We start from the raw sequence: 22369 nt of genomic DNA on the forward strand, positions 1-22369 counted from the left end.
GTTTTTCTAGCTAATCAAGATCATGTATAGTAGAACTGTGTTCCAAATGTAGTCCCATAAGTTTTTCTTCTGTTGTCAGATTGATCTCTCTAAAGATCATATTTTATTGTATTCCTGTCTTACTTAAAACTCTGTTCTAAGGACATTGTGTACAGGCCAGTTTTGCCAATTTTAAACCTGTCTGTGTTGCCTGTATTCTCAATGACTAGTTAAGGATTTTGGAAGCTAGTTTGATGTCCTTGTGAATTTCTTATTGGTGCAATAATAGAAATAGTTTCATTTGGCTCTAATCAACCAGGGCTTGATATTAACTGGCTCCTCTACATACCTGATATCATGGATTATCAATGATATATGTATTTAAAAATATGTATTATGTGCCTATTACACCTCAGAGACTATTTTAGGCTCTGGAGACAGAAAGACAAATGAAACCCAGACACTCTCTGGATACAAAATATGCAAGTAATTGTAATAGAGTTTGACTGGAGTACAGGAAGTATAAGTCCAGAGTGCTGTGGGAGTATAAGAAGGGACATTTAGCCTCTGGCCTTGTAGGTGGAAGAGGCATTGTGGTATCTAATTTTAAACTTAAAGGATGAATAGCAGTTAGGCGTGGTGTCGGAAGAGAAAATCCCAGCAGAGGATCAAAAATGCTTAGAGGAGAAAGCACTGAGATACATAACATATAAATTATCAACTGTGACTTGAGCACAAAATACTGAGAAAAGGCAAGATACATTCCTCTGTGGAGAAGTAAGCAGAGGCCAAATAATGAAAGGTCTTGTCATGTGTAAGATTTTGGATGCTTCACTGGTTCCCCAGCATCCTTAGGATAACAGTTTAAGCAAGCAAGCACTTTTATCAAAATAAAATCTCTTATTTTAAACAAATGCCTTACACTGGAGGCATTCTAAAAATAGAATGCATAAAATTCTTAATCTTTCCTTATTTTGAGCATAAATCCAGAGAAACAAAAACAAAAACCCACCCCTGTTTATGTAATTGATCAAAATGATGGAGTTAAGATTTTAAATAAGGCAATAACCAAAAAGAAGTGTGCTCCTATGTCACATAAGATGACCAGGTCGTTTCAGGAATTAATTTCTTTGTTAAAAAAGATGTTTTCTTTTCCACAAATAAATCACCAAGCTTTTATGGGCCTAAATGAGGACTATGTTCTAGAATGTTTTTAAGATTTTTTAAAGGTTCTTTCACTAGCTCTGTGTTTTTTGTCCAGGTCATTGTGTTTGTTTACTAAAAATCAAAAAGATGTTTTGCCTTTGAGAGTAATAGGACAATTTAAAAACAAATATGTAAAATCAAGCATGCGATAAATAATAGTTTAGAAAAAGGGAGAGAAGTTAGTTCACACCCTCCACATCAAATAGAGACTCTTGTGGGATATCTTTGGAGGAGTCTTAGTGCACTTTCAGTAAATCCTGAAATATGTGCACCCACAAGCTTTCCAGTATCTTGTAGACTAGTCCTCAAGTTTAGCCCTGGCATTTTGCCCTGGTGTTGCCAACCTTAACACTACTGCCTTTATAGCCTGGATAGTTCTTTGTTGTGGGGACCATCCTTTGAATTTTTGTTTAGCAATATCCCTAGCCTATACCCACTAGATGCTAGTATCATCCCCCTAGTTGTGACAACCAAAAATGTCTCCAGACATTGCCAAATGTCCTGTAGGGTTAAAACCTACCCCACTGCTACTCACTGTTATTGAGAACCACTGCTTGAGCCAAGCTATCTTTCCTTTTTCTCCATACACCCACAACCTGGCTATGACTGCCCTAAATGCCAGAAACACTTGGATAATTTTAGTTTACAAAATACATGTATAACAATGTGAGTATCCTGCTGGAAAAAAAATTAAATAGTGTTAGGAAAAAACTAAACATTCAATTAAAACATTGTTTGGTGCTTTTGGAGACACACTGTTCATCATCACCTGGTCATTTGTAAGCTTTTATTTAAATTATTCTTGTCTTCGGGTTGGCTTTAGCTCAAGCAGTTACTTCGCATGTGGTTACTAAATTATTCTTGTCTTCTATCCAAACCATATTAGCCTTCATTATTAAAATTGATCATTATCAGTACAGTGTGGTTCTCTGTACAACTCTGCTGTGTAGGAGTTATCTTCTTTAGTTGTTTTCATGGCAGTGTTGCCAAAGCATATTTTTCTTCTTTTGGAGGCAGAGGAACAAGTTTGAATATTTAAGATTCATTTCTCCTTCTGGTATAACTAGTACTCTAAACTTAGGATTTCATGGTTAGCCCTCTTCAGGATCTGTTCAGGACCTCCTTTTATACTCATCAAAGTAGTCATTTTCAGGCTTTAATATGCACAAGAATGATCTGGGGACTTGTTGAAAGTGCACATATCCCAGCACCCCTACCCCAGGCTGGTAAGGTATGGGTCAGGGTCCCAGGCACATGAATATTTTAAGACACAGCAGGTGTCCAGCCTGTGAACAGTGAAGATCATACTTAGAGGCACTGCACTGTACTCCCTACAATCCCTACCCTCCCCTTCACTACTTAGCTGGAGATGTGTGAAACTGAACTGGGCCCTTGGGCTCGCTCAGCAATAGAAATTGACAAGAGGCTAAATGGGAATTTCCAGCAAGGCTTTATTGGAGCTTATGCTTAAGCACAGGGAAGCAGCACAAAGAAGTGTCCTCAGGCTGACCCCCCACCCCGAGGCAAGGTCAGGGAGAGTTTTTATCAGAAACTTGGGTGGGGAAAGGGTAATGTCAAAGCATAGAGGCAGGGGTCTAAAATGCCATGTGTCTTCATACATCGCATGTCTAATTAACATGTTAAATCTCCACCCCTGGATATGATTTTTAGTATTATAATGAGAGAAGAAGTCAGTGAAAGTTCAGCACTGGGGTCCATCTTGGTGCAGACTGGTTTGGTCTGGTCTTCACCAGTCATGGTAGTAAATATGTTCCTTTCAATAAGCATCCTCCCTCACATTCCTGCAAGATGTGCTACTCAAGAGACGTAGAGTTTTAACTTTTTTGTTTTCTCCTTATGAAGAAAACAAGGAATGCTAGATTTCTCAGTCAGGTTAGGAAACCTGAGTCCAATTCCTGCTCTGTCTCACCGATACCTCATGAAATTACCATTTCCTGATATCTAGTTCTGTTTTCTTCTTAGAATTTCAGCCATTCTCCTGTAAAGATCTGAATCAATGATCAATGATTATTTGAGTCAATAATCAGTGATTAGTTTGATCACTGAATGTTAACTGTTGAGGGCCAGACCTTGGAAACAAAGGAAAGCCCTGTTCTTGTTTCTCACCCCTCATTTTACCCTGTGGTTTGACCATTAGGGCAGTAATGCCCAGGGCCAGATGAGTGCGGCAGAGTTCATTCGTAAACTGGCTTCTGAACACAGAGGGCAAGGAGAGACTGAGGAAAGAAGTAGACCTCTTCACATTGGTAGGTAGTAGTTTTAATAAGCAAGAGAACTTACTTAAGAAACCTGTGTTGGGTGGCACAAGATGAGTAGATCTTTGCATACATCTGTTGGTATCATAATCTATATAGAGCCTTAATTGAGCTCAATCATGTATACCATTCGGATGGTCTCAAAAACACATTACTATTTGAAGACCATGTCCTTGGGGCAGCTTATGGATCAGGGAAATAAGTGAAATGCACATTCCATGAATGGGAAGGAGGTGAGGAGCCTCCGGCTGCCCACGTCCAGCTTGCCTGTCAGGCAGGGTTGCGTTCTCTCAGTGACCTCCACCAACAGGCATTAGGGGCAGTGGGATTTCAGAGGAGGAAGTCATCCTTGTAATTGTGTCCCATACTGGCCAGAACCACATCCTTCCTATCCCACTCCATTTCATACTTTAGTCACAAATCCAGTTATTTTCATACCCTACCCACATCCATTAATTCTGGCGTTTGTCATCTTTCACTTAGATCACTGGTCTCTGAACTTTTTTGATCATTCATTTTATTAATACTAAATATTTGAGCAGATATCCTCCAATATATGTATATATTTTTATAAAATATACTACATGTTCTATTATCAATACAACATGAAAAACTGCCGAACATCATTAGTCATTAGGAAAATACAAATCAACCAGTAGGTATCATTTTACACTCATTAGGGCTGCCATAATTCAAAAAAAAAATCTTTTAAGGAAACTAATGTTATGGTGAAGATATGGAGAAATTGCAACTTTGATATGTTGCTTATAGGAATATACTATGAATGCAGGTACTTGGGGAAACGGTTTGATGGTTTATCAAATGATTTAACATAGGATTAAATGAAAACATACACCCCATAAAACCTTTCACACAAATGTCCATTGCTGCATTATTCGTAACAGCCAAAGGTGTGAATGGCTGTCAGCTAATGAATATATAAATAAAATGTGATATATCCATACAATGGGATAGTATTCAGTTGTAAAAAAAAAAAACAAAAAAAAAAAAACAATGAAACCAGTCACAAAAGAAACATATTGTTGATTCCATTCCAAAAAGACACTTTTAGGGGAACTAAAATGTCATAAAATTAAATTGTAGTGATGGTTGCACCACCCCATGACTATACTAAAAAATATTAAATTATACACTTTAAATGGGTGAATTGTGTGGTATGTGAATTATATCCCAATGTTGATTTTTAAAATTCTTCCCAGTGGATGATCTTGCCTGGGTTGCACACACTCCACTTTGAAAAATTCTTGCAAACTATTCACATAACCACTTAATATTGCTCTTCTTCCAATCTTGCTTTTCTCCAATCCATCCTTCACAGTTGCAGCTAAAATATGACTCATGTAATTACGGTCACTTAATGTTAATTGACTCACTTTAGCCAACAAGATGTGGTCTAAACTCCTTGGCATCACCTTAAATGGTAACTACACTGTTTTGTATTCATTTCTTAAAGGTCTCTACTTAACATATTTTAAGTAATCAACAGTTAAATCATTTTGAAGTTATGCAGCAGCTCACTACGCTGTTTAAAGTCTTTAAATCTTTTAAACATGAAATGATAAAATCTTTCTGATAGTGCCTTCAATAATACCTCAAACTGACTCAAGGCAGATGTTCTTTATTCTAAATTCCATACATCTTGGGTTTGATAAGGCTGCAGTATTTAGCAATTTGACCTGTAAATTTCTTAGAAGATTCCTAGAAATGTCATTACTTTCTAAATCATCTATCAGCTTTAGAACAGCACGAAGGAAACACTCTTGAGTCCTCCCCTCTATGTCTCCCCCACTTTTTTTTAAATCATTTAATCAGTTACTCTTGACTGAAGAACCTATATATCAAGTACTGTATTAGGTATGTGGACATTATAAAAATAGCCAAGATGATGGTCTTGGCTCTCAGCTAATGAGAACTTAAAGAATCTATCAGAATTATTCCAGTACTATACAAAAATTATACCATATACTGTTTTCTCTGCTTAGTACTAAACACTGGAGGATTTGAGGAAAGGGGGAAAAATGACCCTTTCTGCCTTCAAAGAGCTTATAATCAGTAAAGAAGATAAAATCTACACAGAAGTCAGAGTATATTTTGTAATAAGTATGTAGCATAGACATTCAAGTGCTATAGTAGTGCACAAGTGGAAGACATTGTGATACCTGGAATAACACTGGTTTTGAGTAAATATCAAATTTTGGCAAGGGTATAGAACAATGTGAATTTCTTTTTTTTTTTTTCAATATATGAAATTTATTGTCAAATTGGTTTCCATACAACACCCAGTGCTCATCCCAAAAGGTGCCCTCCTCAATACCCATCACCCACCCTCCCCTCCCTCCCACCCCCCATCAACCCTCAGTTTTAGAACAATGTGAATTTCAAGCCTACTATGAGAGTGTAAACTGGTAGAAACACTTTAAAAAACAAGTTAATGTCACCTTAAAGATGTGCATATTCTAAACCCCAAAAATCTACCTCTTGGTGATTGTACTGTAGGACAATTCTTTCCCATATTCACTAGGCAGCATGTTCAATGTAGTATCATTTATAATAGCCTCAAGAAATCTGAAAACAACCTAAGCATCCTTCAATGGAATTGTAGAATGTCCTACAATGAAACAGTATACTTTGAGGAACTAGAGCACATATGTGAATAAATCTTAAAAACCTGTTGAATGAAAAGACAATCATAAAGGAAGCCTTACAAACTATAAAAACCTGTAGAACATACTATTTCTATGGAGCCTTCTATTTGTATAGGAGTAACATAGAAAAAGATGAGATGAGTAGATAAATAAATGCAGTGAGTTTCAAATGATTTCTTATTTTTTTCTTAAACCAGCTGTTAGATAAATGAGCATTTTTTACATATCATTCAATATGACTTTTTGTATATCTGAAACATTTTATTAAACAAAGAAAAAATTCATCATGTTTTTATTTTTTGAAGCGGTCTGATCACCCAATATCTTTTGTCAAACATTCTATTAAATAATTTACATGTTTCAGTAAATACACAAAAGAAATTACTTTGAAAGGAAAAAGCTATTGATACATTCTTCTTAGTTCTGGCTGCTATAAAAAATACCATGGACTGGTTGGCTTAAATGACAGAAATGTTTTTCTCACAGTTCTGGAGACCAGAAGCCCTAGATCAAGGTGGCAGCAGCATTGGGGGCTGGTGTGGGTTCTCCCTTTGGGTTGCAGATGGCCCTCTTTCTTCTACATTCTCACATGGTCTTTTTCAGAGTTCGTGCCCAGAGAGAGAATGTGCTCTGTGATGTCTCTTCTTCTAAGAACACTAATCCTATCAGGTCAGGGCCCTATCTTTAGGACCTCATTTGCCCTCAGTTACTTCCTAGAAGCCCCATCTACAAAGATAGCCACACTAGGTTTCAACATAGGAATTTTGAAGGGACACAAGCATTCAAGTCCATAACACAGTCTGCAGTGTTTTTGGAGAAAGAAACAAAAAGATGAATGAGAAGTTGTCAATAAAAGCTATGGAAGCATTGTTTTCATTTACTTTCAGTATTATGAGTGTACAAGTGACAAGTTTGGGTAAAATCTCAAAGCAGATTTCTTTGTTTTCTTCTCCTCTACTTTTCTGGCATTTTGTTAGGTTTTTTATTTTGTTTTAGTTGCTATTTAAAAATGAATCTCATCTTTCATTTACTCCACTTGTTCCTGCCACCCTTCTTGTTTTTTTTCCACTGATGTACCTTGCTTTTTAAAAACTTTTTATTGTTCTTTTTACTTTGATGGCTTTAGACTTGTATTTTAGTTTTCCTTGGTTGGCTTTTAAGGTGTACATTATAACAAATCCCTAAGATATTACATTTGACTCATAATTTCTGATTATCATTTTTAATGTACAATGATATTACGTAATCTTAATTTGTTGGCCATAATTATTCACTTTCTGGTAGTCTTTTTAATTATTCCCCCCCAATATAAAATTTTTATATTTTGAAATTATGGGCCAAGGTACCGACCCAGTGGGCCTAAAGGGATGACATTACGGCGTCATCCTCTCCCTTCATTTTGGAGGGTTGAGATGTTGGGCTCCGCTACCCAGAATGGAGGGCTGTCATACCCTGCTCAACCTCTGGACAGTGACGGTATCATGGCCCTATGCGACACCATCACCAATCACCTGGTGTGGCCTGAGGACCGCCAAGATGCCATTTGTGCAAATCAGTATACAGTCAAAGTGTAAAAGAACTTTTGAGGCATAAGAAAGTCCACTTAGAAGTCATATTTAAGTACTTGGCAACACTGGGTAATTATATCTCCAGCTACTGAAAAACACAACACAGGGTAATTTTACCTCCAGCTACTGAAAAACATAATCTTATTCAGCATACAAAGGATTATTGGAAAAAACAATTACAAGTTGAAGGAAATACCAGAGCTAATTAAAACAGAGGACATTAGACTCTTGATGGCAGGAAAAAGAAGATTAAAAAAGTGAAAAAGTCAAATTTTCTCAATTAGCAGAATCCTGTCACTTGTTCTTTGAAGTTTTTAATTCTCAGAATCCTTTTCTGGGACCACCTCAAGATGAATAGGGGCCCACCACACTTGTGGCATGATGTGAAGCTTACATTTTCTTACAGTACCTCTGAACAAAATGTGATAGACTACTCTGAGTGGAGCAAAAAGTATGAGCCTTAATCTGCTGTCACTAGTGAAAGAAGAGTGTCTTCTCAGTCCCACTAGATTCCCATAGATTGAAAATGTGCTTCTGCTCCCTATGGTCTAGTTATGGTTGGAATTGCTGGAACTTCCCACCAGGGGAACACTTGTTTGGGCATTTTTGAACAAATTTTTGGACTCATGCACTGCCCTGTTTTGGAAAATACTTGGAAAATCAAATTTATCAACCTGAAAATTATTGGAGAGGGTTCTGTTGCTCTAGGAACATTAATGAAACCAGCTGTTAATTTGAACATAGTAACCTAGAGGTCTTTCATAACATAATTGCTTTATGCAGTGCCAACAAAATACAACTTAATGTAAGGCAGGCATTGGATAGTGGAACTGGAGACCAGACTTTATGCAGTGGAGATGAGGCATTGTTGAACAAAAGAAAACTGAGTTTACCCAGCTGTATGTCAATCTAAAAAAACCTTCTATACAGAAACTCTTCCAAATATGTCTTACTCTAACAATAATGTCTAGGTGATTTCAGATGTGAAGATTGACATTTATTAGTTGCAATATCTTACTTGACTACAGAATAACATAGTATGTGATGTACTTGCTTCTTGTTGCAGCAAATGTTCTGAGAGCTTAATGCAATTCTCATTTACTTTTATCTAAATCTGGACAGTATCATAAATGCATGTCATGACAGTACTGTTTTTTAAGTAAGTACATGTTTTAGAGATGTTTAATGTATACTCAAAGTTGTCATTTTAGAAAACTTGAATAACATTCTCAATCAAAAGGTCCAGTAAGTTAGCAGGTGGAGAAAATTTACTTTCTCTTTTTAAAAGAGAAATTTTTTTAAAATTTACTTTCTCTTTTTAAAACATTATTCACAGTTATTTATTGTATACCAAGCCAAATATCTTAAAATCTGCAACATTTTTGAAGTATTTTTGAGCAATAATAAATGCTGTTCTCAAAACAGACCTTATTCTTATCTAAGATTTAAACTAACAGTTTTATAGAATGTTTATTATAATACCATATAAAGGAAACATAGTGTTATATATTCAGAGCATTTCACACTAAAGCAGGAGAATATACATTCTTTTAAAGTACCCATGGAACAATCTCCAGAATAGATCACATACTGGGTCACAAATCAGGCCTCAACTGGTACAAGATTGAGATCATACTGTGAATATTTTCAGACCAAAAGCTGTGAAACTTTAAGTCAACCACAAGAAAAATTTTGGAAAGCCCTCACATACATGGAGGTTAAAGAACTTCCTACTAAAGATGAATGGGTTAACCAGAAATTAAAGAGGAAATTAAAAAATACATAGAAGCAAATTAAAATGAAAACATGACAGTCCAAACCCTTTGGGATGCAGCAAAGGCAGTCCTAAGAGTAAAGTACATTGCAGTTCAGGCCTATCTCAAGAAGCAAGAAAAGTCCCAAATATACAACCTAATCTTACACCTAAAGGGGCTAGAAAAGAAGTAGCAAATGAAGCCTAAAGTCAGCACAGATAAATTATATAGAAACAACAAAAAAGAAAGTAGACCAGATCAATGAAAGTAAGAGCTGCTTCTTTAAAAGAATAAACAAAATTGATAACACCCTTAGCCAGACTTATCAAAAAGAAAAGAGAAAGGACCCAAATAGATAAAATCACAAATGAAAGAGGACATCACAACTGACACCACAGAAATACAAACAATTATAAGAGAATGCTATGAAAAATTATATGCCAATGAACTGGGCAACCTGGAAAAAATGGACAAATTCCTAGAAACTCGTAAACCACCAAAACGGAAACAGGAAGAAATAGAAAACTTGAACAGACCCATAACAAGCAAAGAAATTGAAACAGTTATCAATAGTCTCCCAACAAACAAGAGTCCTGGGCCAGATGGCTTCCCAGGGGAATTAGTAGAGTTGATACCTATTCTTCTCAAACTGTTCCAAAAAATAGAAATGGAAGTAAAGCAAACTCACTCTAGGAAGCCACCATTACCTTGATTCCAAAACCAGACAAAGACCTCACTGAAAAGGAGAGTTAGAGACTAATATCCCTGATGAACCTGGATGCAAAAATTCTCAACAAGGTACTAGCAAATCAAATTCAACAGTGCATTAAAATAACATTAAAAGAATGATTCGCCATGAATAAACAAAAGCAAACATGAACTACTGGGATTTCATCAAGATTAAACCTTCTGTACAGGGTAGGAAACAGTCAACAAAAGCCAACAGAATGGGAGAAGATATTTGTAAATGACATAAGATAAAGGGTTAGTATCCAAAATCTATAAAGAACTTACCAAACTCAACACCCAAAAACCAAACAACTTAAGAAATGGGCAGCACTAAGAAATGGGCAGCAGCCATGAACAGACAATTTTTCAAAGAAGATATCCAGATGGCTAAAAAGACACATGAAAAGATAATCAACATCTCACATCATCAGGGAAATACAAATCAAAACCATGATGAGATGTCACCTCACACCTTTCAAAATGGCTAACACTAACAACACAAGAAACAACAGGTGTTGTCAAGGATGTGGAGGAAGGGGAGCCCTCTTGCACTGTTGGTAGGAATGTAAACTAGTGCAGCCATGCTGGAGAACAGTATGGAGGTTTCTCAAAAAACTAAAAATAGGACTACCCTCTGATCCAGGAATTTTACTACTAGGTATTTACCCAAAGGATACAAAATAACAGATTCAAAGGGGTACATGCATCTCAGTGTTTACAGCAGCATTATCAACAATAGCCAAACTATGGAGAGAGCCTAAATGTCCATTAATTGATGAATGGATAAAGAAGATGTGATATATATATATATAAAATAATATATAATATATAAAAGTATAAATATAATATATATTTAATATATAAAATTTTAAAACATAAAATAATATATATTATATAAAATGGAATATTACTCAACCATCAAAAAGAATGAAATCTTGCCATTTTCAACAATGTGGGCAGAGATAGAAAATATTATGCTAAGCGAAATATATCAGTCAGAGAAAGACAAATACCATATGATTTCACCCATGTGGATTTAAGAAACAAAACAGATGAGCATATGGTAATGAAGGGTGGGAAGAGAAGAAAAGGAAACAAACCACAAAAGATTCTTAATACTAGAGAACAAACTGAGTGTTGATGGGAGGAGGTGGGTGGGAGATGGGCTAGATGGGTGATGGGCATTAAAGAGGTGACTTGATGTGATGAGCACTGGGTGTTGTATATAAGTGATGAATCACTGAATTCTACTCCTGAAACCAATATTGTGCTGTTATGTTTACCAAAATTTAAATTTAAAAAAAAATGACTATTACAGATGAAAAAAAAAAAAAGAAAGAAAAAAAAGAAAGAAATGGAAGGAAAACTTCCAAACTCATTCAGTGAGGCCAGGATTACCTTGATTCCAAAACCAGAGACCCCACTAAAAAGGAGAATTATAGATCAACATCCCTGATGAAATTCTCAACAAGATGCTAGCAATACAAATCGTACAGTACATAAAAAGAATTATCCACCACGATCAAGTGGGATTTATTCCTGGGCTACAGGTATGAGTCATTATCCACAAATCAGCATGATACACGAATCTCTGAGTTTCCATTATTTCTTACGGGGAAATTCGCTTTGATATACAAATGCTTTGGATTACAAGCATGTTTCTGGAACAAATTATGCTCTCAAACCAAGGTTTTACTGTTTGTCAATGTACTCCTACATCATAAATTAAAATTGTTGGGATTTTTCACCTCTAAATTATCCAACTAGGTTTGAATTGCAAGGTTAAGTTGCCAGATTAATTATATAGTTACTTTAAGGTTTAAATTCTTCATCACCTGGCAAATACTTACTGATCTAGGATTTAGTAATTTTAATTTACAAAAATGTCATATGGAAAGAATTCAACTGGGAATTGTGATGATGTGTTGTACATGTTAATTTTTTACGTTTAACTCTTCTCGTGATCATCTAGGGTGACATGAATTCTGGAAGCAGGAGGAAACAACCATTTTTTTTTCTCATTGCCATGCCTTTTTTGAAGAGTACAAATTGATAAGTCCTAAAGTAAGAACTTCACGAAGGAGGGAAATTCCTTTTGTCTGCTCTTAAAAAAAAAAAAAAAGAAAAGAAAAGAAAAAGAAATTATGGTGTTATTATACAAATTGTATTTATCGCCTAGTTTAATCATTTCCTTTTCATTTATTTTATTCATTTATTTCTTATTGTACATGTGAAATTTATAATCAAGAATTGGATAATATATATGTGAATGCAGAATAGTAAACAAAGCAGTCATATAACTTTAGGAATGCAAGAAAATTCCAGTGTTTTTGTTTCATTTTTAAAATGTTGCCAGAGGGTTTGATGGTGTCTTTCATTATTATGAGGTGATAAAAATGTTGCCCCTAGTATGTAAATTCTTTGGCATAGGATCAACCATGTTGCATTGGTGCATGGTGCCTATAGTGACACTGTTCAGGCAATAATTTCTCTATAGGAACATTTATTTGAATTAATACTTTGGATCAATAAGATTTTGGAAGAAGTTAAAACCTCTACTACTTTGGAGGGAAAAGGCATAGGTGTATGCATTTTTTAGAATATCTTCAGATAGCGTTCAGAGAATTATTTCTTGGTGACATTGTTCATCTCAAAAAGGAAAAAGAAAAACTAAGCAGAGAGACTTTTCATTCATTGTGACAGACGGGGAAATTAGCAGCATTACTGATTGGACAGGAAATAGAAAAGCCAAATTATCTGGGACTCTAAGTGCTTAACTGGTACTTTGCCTTTTGGATTATCTGTTAGGAAGGCTGTTCTCAACTTCATGACCGGTATATTTGATAAGGGGCTCTGAAAGTATTTGGTTTTATAACAAGGGGCCTGTTGTCAGTTTGTAAAGGTATATGTGAATACCTAGCATGAGAAAGTTGGTAAGATGTGGCAGCAGAGGCACATTGGACTGTTTTGATGAATTAAAGTCATTCATCATAAGGGATTTTTAAAAGCACTCTATGATTTTTTTATTGAAAAGTACTCTATGAATTATTTTCTGATGCTAAATAGCTTAATAAAATCCTACAGGAGGAACAGCTGAAATCTCATGAAAGTAAACTGAAGCAGATTACCACTGAGCTGGCTGAACACCGCTCATATCCCCCGGATAAGAAAGTTAAAGCCAAGGAGATAGATGAATACAGACTGAAAGATCACTATCTGGAATTTGAGGTATGTTGAACCTAAATGGAATAAATGCCTATGCCTAAGTTATTTTATGATTTTTTGCATGAAACTTTTTTTTTTTTTTTGGCTACTGCAACTATGGGAAGTATACCTTGACCCTGGCTCTAACTTGGGAGCTCTGGGCATGGTCTAGATCATGGTGGCCCCTCATGCTCAGGATTCTATTTAAGCATCAAACAAACATCAAAAAATATCTGTTAGTTTATGTGCTTAAAAGCAAACAGCCTGCCTGGTTGGGATAATGTGTGCCTGCTGTGAGAAAAAACAATCCCAGAATGGGGCAGCTGCTTTCTATGTGTCTATATCTCTTCCAGCAGAGTTTGAGTCAAAAAAATAAAAAATAAAAATACAGTGGAGGAAATGAGCTATAGGGTGACATGAAGTATCTGTTATAGTCTGTGTTACTTTCTGTCCTTCATCTCCTTCATTCTCATCTTATCATCCTGTTTCTTCCTAAAGCTTGAAACTTAGACTCATTTGAGCACCCTCCTCCTGGCCCCTGCAGCCCCCCAGTATCTAATCAGGAGCTAAATCCCAGTGCTCAGCCACTCTAGTGTTTCACTTCTGTCTCTTCCTTACCATAGGCAATTGCTCTTATACTTCCTCTGCTCAAGTCCTGGGTTTTTCATCTCTCACCTGAATGTGGTGGTAGCCTCCTGTGTCTCTTTAGTTCTCTTGTGACAGTTAGTTTTTCTTTTTTAATTTTTTTAATGTTTATTTATTTTTGAGAGAGAAAGAGACAGAGTATGAGAGGGTGAGGGGCAAAGAGAGGGGGAACAGAATCTGAAGCAGGCTCCAGGCTCTGAGCTGTCAGCACAGAGCCTGACAATTAGTTTTCTAAGGCTTAACCCAGACAGTGGCATTCCTCTGTTTAGCAGCTGCCCTTGAGGTTCTCCTAAGACTCCCCCCAAAATTTATCTTATGAGTAAAGTCCTAATCCTTAATCTCAGAGGATTTGGGTTCCTTCTGTCTTTCTACCACACTGGTTTCTTTCCACAACAGCCTCCTTATGTGTTAGTCACATTTCTGCCTACACTCTCCAAGTGTACTTTGTGCCTGTGTTCATCTACTTTCTTCTGCCCCAAATGCCCCTCCCCTCATCTTCATTCCTGAAAGTCCTGTTCAGCTTTCAAAATGCAGCTCAAATACCTCCTATGAAAAGACTACTCGGGGTGCCTGGGTGGCTCAGTCAGTTAAGCATCTGACTCTTGCTTTTCCCTCAGTTCAAGATCAAACAGTTCATGAGATCAAGACCCCAGGTCAGGCTATGTGCTGATAGTGCAGAGCCTGCTTGGGATTCTCTCTCTCTGTCTCTCTTCTCTCTGCCCTTCCCCTGCTCTCTTTCTCTCAAAATAAATAAACATTTATTTTTTTTAAAAAAGTCAATTCTAAACTTATTAACTGGGTTTAATCTGTTACAGTCCTTGCCACAGTTGGTTTTATGTTAAAGTTTTTCAGTATGTCTTTGTATCTATGGTAGATTCCATAACACCTCCCCCTGCTCAAGATGGTGAGTTCTTGGGAGTACAGAGACCTCAAGTTCATTTCTAATCTTTGCTGTATGCTTGCATATTGAATTGCATAGGATTTCATGGAAGCTTAAAAAAGTATCTCCCTGAGTTATAAAATTTCTGTTATAAGATGTGGCATTTTATCCAGTGCAGATCCATGTACTAGCATTCTTTATGGTCAAGCAAGTTCTTGCTGTGGGCAGATGAAGAAAAGTCATTCTTTTAGTAAAGGTAAAAGTTTATTAGCAAAAACTGTAGAAGCCTCACCAGCAAAAGACTTGAAAAATATTTTGTAAAAAACAAAACAAAAAACTAAGGAGCTCATCTTTCCCCAGGTTTGTTCATTCTTGAGAAATGGGAGTTTCTCAGAAAGCAATCTTCACACTTTGAGTGGCTTTCAGCTATGGGCCCTTTTATTTTCACACATACTAATTGAATTTCCCAACACCCTCACTCCCCTGTGTCTAGCACTCAACACCTTACTTTGAGCCCTTGACTTTAAAGGCTGAGAGCTTGTCCACAGGAGGTGGGGGTAGCTGCAAGATCATTGAAAAGTTGTCACTGCTAGAAGCACTCCATACTTTTTTTTTAAGATTTTTTAACATTTATTCACTTTTGAGAGACAGAGTGTGAGTAGGGGAAGGACAGAGAGAGGGAGACACAGAATCCAAAGCAGGCTTCAGGCTCTGAGCTATCAGCACAGAGCCTGACGTGGGACTCAAACCCACCAACTGCGAGATCATTACCTGAGTCAAAGTCAGACACTCAACCAACTGAGCCACTCAGGCACCCCTGCACTCTGTACTTTTGAACCTACTGTGGTGCCCGTTTTCAGAAAATGTAACCTAGCAAGAACCAGCATTTTCATTTCCTAACATGGAATTTAGACCAAGCTTTGTGGGGATCAGTCTTGCTTTCATTACATTGTCGCCTCATGGAACCTGAAAATTGTATTACACAATCCCTGGCTCATCAAAATCATACTCATATGCTAATATGTCAGGCATATTGGATTGTCTCTCAAGTTGCATTAACCTATGTCTATCAGGAAAGTAGAAGAGTAGATGCTATCCAAAAAGGTGTTTATAAAATTAATTCTTTTTAAAAAGTGAATTATTAGTTTTCACTAACTTGTGGTAATATATCTTGTGGGGTCCACTTTGCTATTATTTCAGCCACCAGAATTTGTGTTGTGTGTGTGTTCGTGGAGATCTTTTGCATAGCATTAAGTATTCTGCTTTATAAGCAACATTTTCTTAGCAGACTGCTTCATTCCCTGAATGAATCTAATCTCATTCCCTGAATAGAGGGTATGAGAGTTTTTTATTGATCATTTTGTATATTTTGTTCACTTCTCTATCCTCAAGCTTCTGGAACATAGGTTCAATGTATATTTGTTGAATGAATGCATGGAATTTTATTATTATATATAAAAGATAACATCAAAGAAAGTACTTCTCTGAGACAGCTTAGTAGGTGCCCTGAAAACAAATCTGATAGGCAGGTAAGAACAGTGTCTGCAATTCAGTGTGAATCTCAAGTGGGCAGTGACAGGAAGGGGAGCTTTAATCCCATCTGCATCCTGTCGCCAGTAAGAATAACAGGCAAAAATTAGCTCTTTCACCTACTCCTGTAGTAGGGACCTCCCTGTGGTTTCAGACCATAGGAAATTCTTACAATTTTTACACTTGATAAGGAAAAATGCCTTTATTTTGTTAGAATGTTAAGCTTTTGGTGATTACACTGGGAGTTGTTCCTCCCTTTACGCATTTCAGTTGTTTATATCCCAAGTTGCTTTGAGTACCAACAGTCTTCATTGTAGGCCAAATTCATAGCTCTTTCTGTGCCTTCAAAGTCTGACTGACAGTAAGTTACTAGAAATTATAGTAAATAAGTAGGTTCAGAGTGTGAGTTTTTTGTTGTTGTTGTTGTTTTGTTTTAAAGTCTATAAAAAGTCTACAGAGAACAAAGAGACTTCCATTTATCTTACTAGCTTTAGCCTATAAGAAAAAGATTCTCTTTTACTTAAAGCAGCAAACTACACTCAGAATGGGCTATAATTGACTACATCTGTGCCTGTCTCTCTGTTGACAGGGGGAAGAGAGGTTGTTTGTATTTGATTGGATTTGTACCTCCAAGCCATAACTGTTAATTTTTCAGAAGAGTTCACTTGGAACCTAAACTTACTTTTGAAAGAGTGGTTAGACCTAACAAGTCTCTGTTAAGAAACTCATCATCATTTTCCAATTTCAAAAAATAAATATCAGAAATAGCCTCGCTTCTTTATAAATTAACTTATTTCTACTTTATTCAGTTCCCATTTCACTTCAAAATGTCTAAATTTATCTCCATGCTGCTGGTGCATTTGGAAATTTTTCAAGATATGGGACAGATGGATGATTTGTATTAGATATAAAAACTTGATAGCTTGGTAGTTAGCCCCATACATTTGGCTTTGTTTCTTTAGCTTTAAAAACAATGGCAATTAGAAAGTGTAGATACCATTTACTCCCAGTATTTCATGTAACAAGATGTTTTCAACAGCTTAAATAATTCATCCTTAAGCCTAAGTAGGGAAAGGGAGACTGTGTAGCAGCCCAAAATGTTTAAAAACATGACTGGGCTGTATGAGATTTACAGAAGAGGAATTATTTAGGGCCAGGTTAATAGAGGTTTCTGAGGTTCATTTTAGAGCCAGGTGGAAACTTGGTGGCCAATACAATGCCAATGAATTTAATGTAGCCAGCAGACCTAATGTCAGCAGTTTTGTTTGACCGGCACAGTGCTATATTTGTTTTCGTTCTAATTTATATGCACTCAGAGAGGATCAGCAGTCTCTTCTCCACTACTCCCTATTATATCACATCCGGTAGGTTTCCACATTGTGTTGGCCCAGCCCCTGAATGCATTTGAGTTTGCCATCCCTAGTATGATAGGTGCAGCCAGTTGTATATGCTTTGTGTCTTAGTTAAATCTTTGAACATGGGCGTTGGACTCAGCAATCCCTTCATGTTTAGAAAGTGGAAACTTCCAGGTGTGTGTTTTCAGGTTCTAATCTAGCAAATAAAAAATTCCACTTCCCTGATGGCTCAAGCCAAATGCAAAATAATATCCCCTTGGCTTAATGAGCTAGAATTCAGTAAGTTTTGTCTCCTCAATTGCAACCTAGAGTAGCATATACTTATGGCTTAAGACCGTTAGGACCCACACCAACCACATGGCTAGGAAATTCCATTTTAGAAACAACAAATGTCCGTTATAACAAGACATATAAGAAGCTTGGAACAGAATATTTTAAATCTAGAAAATCTAGGACATTCTTGAGACATGATGCATCTTTTTCTGACTTTGTGATTTTTCTTGGCATGTTAAAAAAAGGCATGATTCTTTCTAAAATTGACATATTTGAGAATATGAGCAGTGTCATTAAACTCAACTCATGTTTAGAAGTGCCCATAATATAAATATCTAGTTGTAAACCCTCAGTGTTACTGTTGAGTTGTTTGTTGCGTAGTGGGTGGGTGGTTTGAGATTTTTTAAAAAATAAATTCTCAGGTTGAAATTAGCTCTGTTTCCTCAGATTGCTCATTTTTAATTTGCCAACATTAGATAAGTAATTTTACATTATGGACCACTTTTCTTCTCACAGGAGCAGTGCAAGGACATTTCTCAATACAATGCCAACTGCCACAAGTCAAATCCACCTCTGGAACAAAAGGTCCAGGTTATTAATTTATAAGTGGCCTTGATCATATGAGCACAATAACAGCAGTTGTTACCCTTTTTCTCCCTAGTGAAAGCAAGGGAGAAATTCCATTAACTTACTTAAAGAATATTAGTTGCAAGTCTCAGTCTTAGTAACTGAGTCTAGCCCAGAATGTAATGATGTCTCCTATACAGAAAACATCACAGAAGTGATTATATGTCAGGGTCTAATCGCAGGTTAATAGAATTCTTGAGGGAATTTAAGAATTTTATTTTATTTTTTTAGTGGGATACTGTTATGAGTCAAAAACTAGAGACCTAAGATCAGCAGTTTTCTAGGCATTCAAATCTAGTTAACAATAGAGACATAATTCTTGGAATGCCATTTGGAATTGCATTTTCATGACATGATGTAAGAGGGCTAAGAAGCTCTGAATTTTAATCTGTAAATGATGATGTATGCTTTTGAAGGGAGAAGCTTAGCAACAGGATCCTTTGAATCACATTTTAAAAAGATGATTGAAAACAACTAGGGTCATACCTGAGAATAAACAGCCAACCATCTGACTTGAAATGACTCTCTGTCCCTGTATTTATTCCTCCACGTGCCTGAAATATCTGCTCTGGTAAGGATCACTGCTTTGAGTTAATGTATTATCTGCAGGGTAAGGGCAAATGCAGTGATAAAATAGTAAAATTGGGAAAAGGACTGGCTGGGAGTTAGGAGGCTGTGTTAATCTTATCCTTGATGTGTTTGTTATACATTTATCCTCTATAAGTATTACACATTTATAGCTCGGTTTCCTGGCTATAAAAATGAAATGGGATTGGGTAAATTAACCTAAAGTTCCCTTCCAACTCTGCTTGTTTGAGGAGAGTGACATATTAACACCAATTAGTTTGTTAGATTAACTCACTCTCTTGAAGACCCCCAAGAGTGTTAAACGTAGAACAAAAATATTTCAATTTGGGGATTTCAGGAGATCTAGACCAGTACTATGCAATAGAGATATAATGCAAATCACATATGTAATCTTAAATTCTATAATAGCTGCATTTAAAAATTAAGAGAAACACGTGGAATCAGTGTATCCAAAATAGTATCATTTTAACATGTAATCAATATAAAATATTAAGATATTTTACATTCTTTTTTCTTACTAAGTCATCAGAATTTAGTGTATATTTTCTACTTATGACATATCTCAATGCAGATTGACCACATTTCACATGTTCTGTAGCTACCTGAGGCTAGTGGCTACTGTACTGGTTAGCATATATATTGACCATGCAAACTGCTTAAAAGTCAGTTAGGAATTAGGAGGTCTGATAACAGGCCCAGGTAGATATTATGCTTAATTTAAGAGGTGGAAAGTGAGCTGATAGGCAGCTATTGTGCACCTATAAAGCTTTACAATGGTTTGCACATGGTGTCCATTTGGATTTAGCACTTGCCTATTGCTGTACCAGTAGTTTAATATTTTGATTATTACTGCTGGTTGGGGATACAATAAAGAGGAGACCCACCTGGTATGAATGATGTTGCCTATAGCCTTGTAGTGTCCTTTTTCATATCAGTAACTTTTGAGATAGGAGAAAACCAAATACATTTCCCTCATAAAGAAAGTTTTCATGAAAACAATGTAAATTGCCTCCTTTCTGGTTCCTGTAGACTTTTTGGTAAATGACCCTCCCCATTGCTTCTGTTAGTTTGCTGACTGCTGCTGCTGAATCCTTTCCTGGGCTAACCTCTAGAATTGGAACAATGAAATGGGGTGTGTATTTTGTTTTTCCCTTTTTATTTTTACCCAGAGTACTTTATCTCTGTCTAACTACATTAGATTTTTTTCCTAATATATTCTTTTTTAATCCCCCCCCCCAATTTACACCAAGTTAGCCAGCATACAGTGCAACAATGATTTCAGAAGTAGGCCCCCCAACACCCCCAACTCTTTCAGCCCGTCCCCCCTCCCACAACCCCTGCAGTAACCTTCTGTTTGTTCTCCATATTTAAGAGTCTTTTTTTAACATTTATTTATTATTGAGAGACAGAGAGAGACAGAGCATGAGCAGGAGAGGGGCAGAGAGAGGAGGAGACACAGAATCCGAAACAGGCTCCAGGCTCTGAACTGTTAGCACAGAGCCTGATGCAGGGCTCGAACCCACAAACTGCGAGATCATGACCTGAGCTGAAGTCAGATGCTTAACCGACTGAGCCACCCAAGTGCCCCTAAGAGTCTCTTATGTTTTTGTCTGCCTCCCTGTTTTTATATTATTTTTGTTTCCTTTTCCTTATGTTCATCTGTTTTTGTCTCTTAAATTCCTCATATGAGTGAAGCCATATGATATTTGTCTTTCTCTGACTAATTTCACTTAGCTTAATACCCTCCAGTTCCATCCATGTAGTTGCAAATGGCAAGATTTCATTCTTTTTGATTGCCAAGTAATACTCCATTGTGTGTGTGTGTGTGTGTGTGTGTGTGTGTGTGTGTGTGTGTGTGTATACCACATCTTCTTTATCCATTCATCCATTGATGGACATTTGGGCTCTTTCCATACTTTGGCTATTATTGATAGTGTTGCTATAAACATTGGAGTGCACGTATCCCTTCAAAACAGCACACTGGTATCCCTTAGATAAATACCTAGTAGTGCAATTGCTGGGTTGTAGGGCAGTTCTATTTTTTTAGTTTTTTGAGGAACCTCCATACTGTTTTCCAGAGTGGCTACACCAGATTGCATTCCCACCAGCAGTGGAAAAGAGATCCTGTTTCTCTGCATCTTCATCAGTATCTGTTGTTGACTGAGTTGTTCATTTTAGCCATTCTGACTGGTGTGAGGTGGTATCTCATTGTGGTTTTAATTTGTACTTCCCTTATGATGAATGATGTTGGGCGTTTTTTCATGTGTCAGTTGGCCATCTGGGTGTCTTCTTTAGAGAAGTGTCCATTCATGCTTTTTGCCTGTTTCTTCACTGGATTCTTTGTTTTTTTGGGTGTTGAGTTTGATAAGTTCTTTGTAGATTTGGATACTAACCCTTTATCTGATATGTCATTTGTAAATATCTTCTCCCATTCTGTCGGTTGCCTTTTAGTTTTGCTGATTGTTTCCTTCGCTGTGCAGAAGCTTTTTATTTTGATGAGGACCCAGTAGTTCATTTTTCTTTTGTTTCCCTTGCCTCCGGACACGTTTGAGTAAGAAGTTGCTGTGGCCAAGATCAAAGAGGTTTTTGCCTGCTTTCTCTTTGAGGATTTTGATGGCTTCTTGTCTTACATTTAGGTCTTTCATCCATTTTGAGTTTATTTTTGTGTATGGTGTAAGAAAGTGGACCAGGTTCATTCTTCTGCATGTCGCTGTCCAGTTTTCCCAGTACCACTTGCTGAAGAGACTGTCTTTATTCCATTGGATATTCTTTCCTGCTTTGTCAAAGATTAGTTGGCCATACATTTGTGGGTCCATTTATGGGTTCTCTATTCTGTTCCATTGATCTGAGTGTCTTTGTGCCAGTATGTACTGTCTTGATGATTACAGCTCTGTAACCCAGTTTGAAGTCCGGGATTGTGATGCCTCCTGCTTTGGTTTTCTTTTTCAAGATTGCTTTGACTATTCAGGGTCTTTTCTGGTTCCATACACATTTTAGGGTTGTTTGTTCTAGCTCTGTGAAGAATGCTGGTATTATTTTGATAGGGATTGCATTGAATATGTAGATTGCTTTGGGTAGTATCGACTGTT

The 22369-nt window shown here is 36.7% G+C and overlaps 1 protein-coding gene and 1 pseudogene across 19 annotated transcripts in view; both read left to right on the top strand.

The window, feature by feature from the left end:
- Window positions 1-22369, top strand: part of PSD3 (pleckstrin and Sec7 domain containing 3) — an 812606-nt gene that overhangs the window by 744603 nt on the left and 45634 nt on the right. For 13 of the 19 annotated variants that reach the window (XM_078445466.2, XM_078445465.2, XM_078445467.2 and 10 more), the window contains 2 exons: window positions 13263-13406; window positions 18582-18650. In XM_078445466.2, the coding sequence (XP_078301592.2) occupies window positions 13263-13406; window positions 18582-18650 (213 nt within the window). Of the gene's footprint in view, window positions 1-13262; window positions 13407-17026; window positions 17186-18581; window positions 18651-19108; window positions 19264-20347; window positions 20409-22369 lie in introns of those variants that run through there. The other 6 variants (XM_078445469.2, XM_060653370.3, XM_078445485.2 and 3 more) reach the window with 4 other exon arrangements.
- LOC132691744 (uncharacterized protein C3orf38 pseudogene) lies at window positions 7419-8783 on the top strand (annotated as a pseudogene).

The sequence above is a fragment of the Panthera onca genome, chromosome B1 (genome assembly GCF_046562875.1).
Source record: "Panthera onca isolate mPanOnc1 chromosome B1, mPanOnc1 haplotype 2, whole genome shotgun sequence".
Taxonomy (NCBI): Eukaryota; Metazoa; Chordata; class Mammalia; order Carnivora; family Felidae; genus Panthera; species Panthera onca.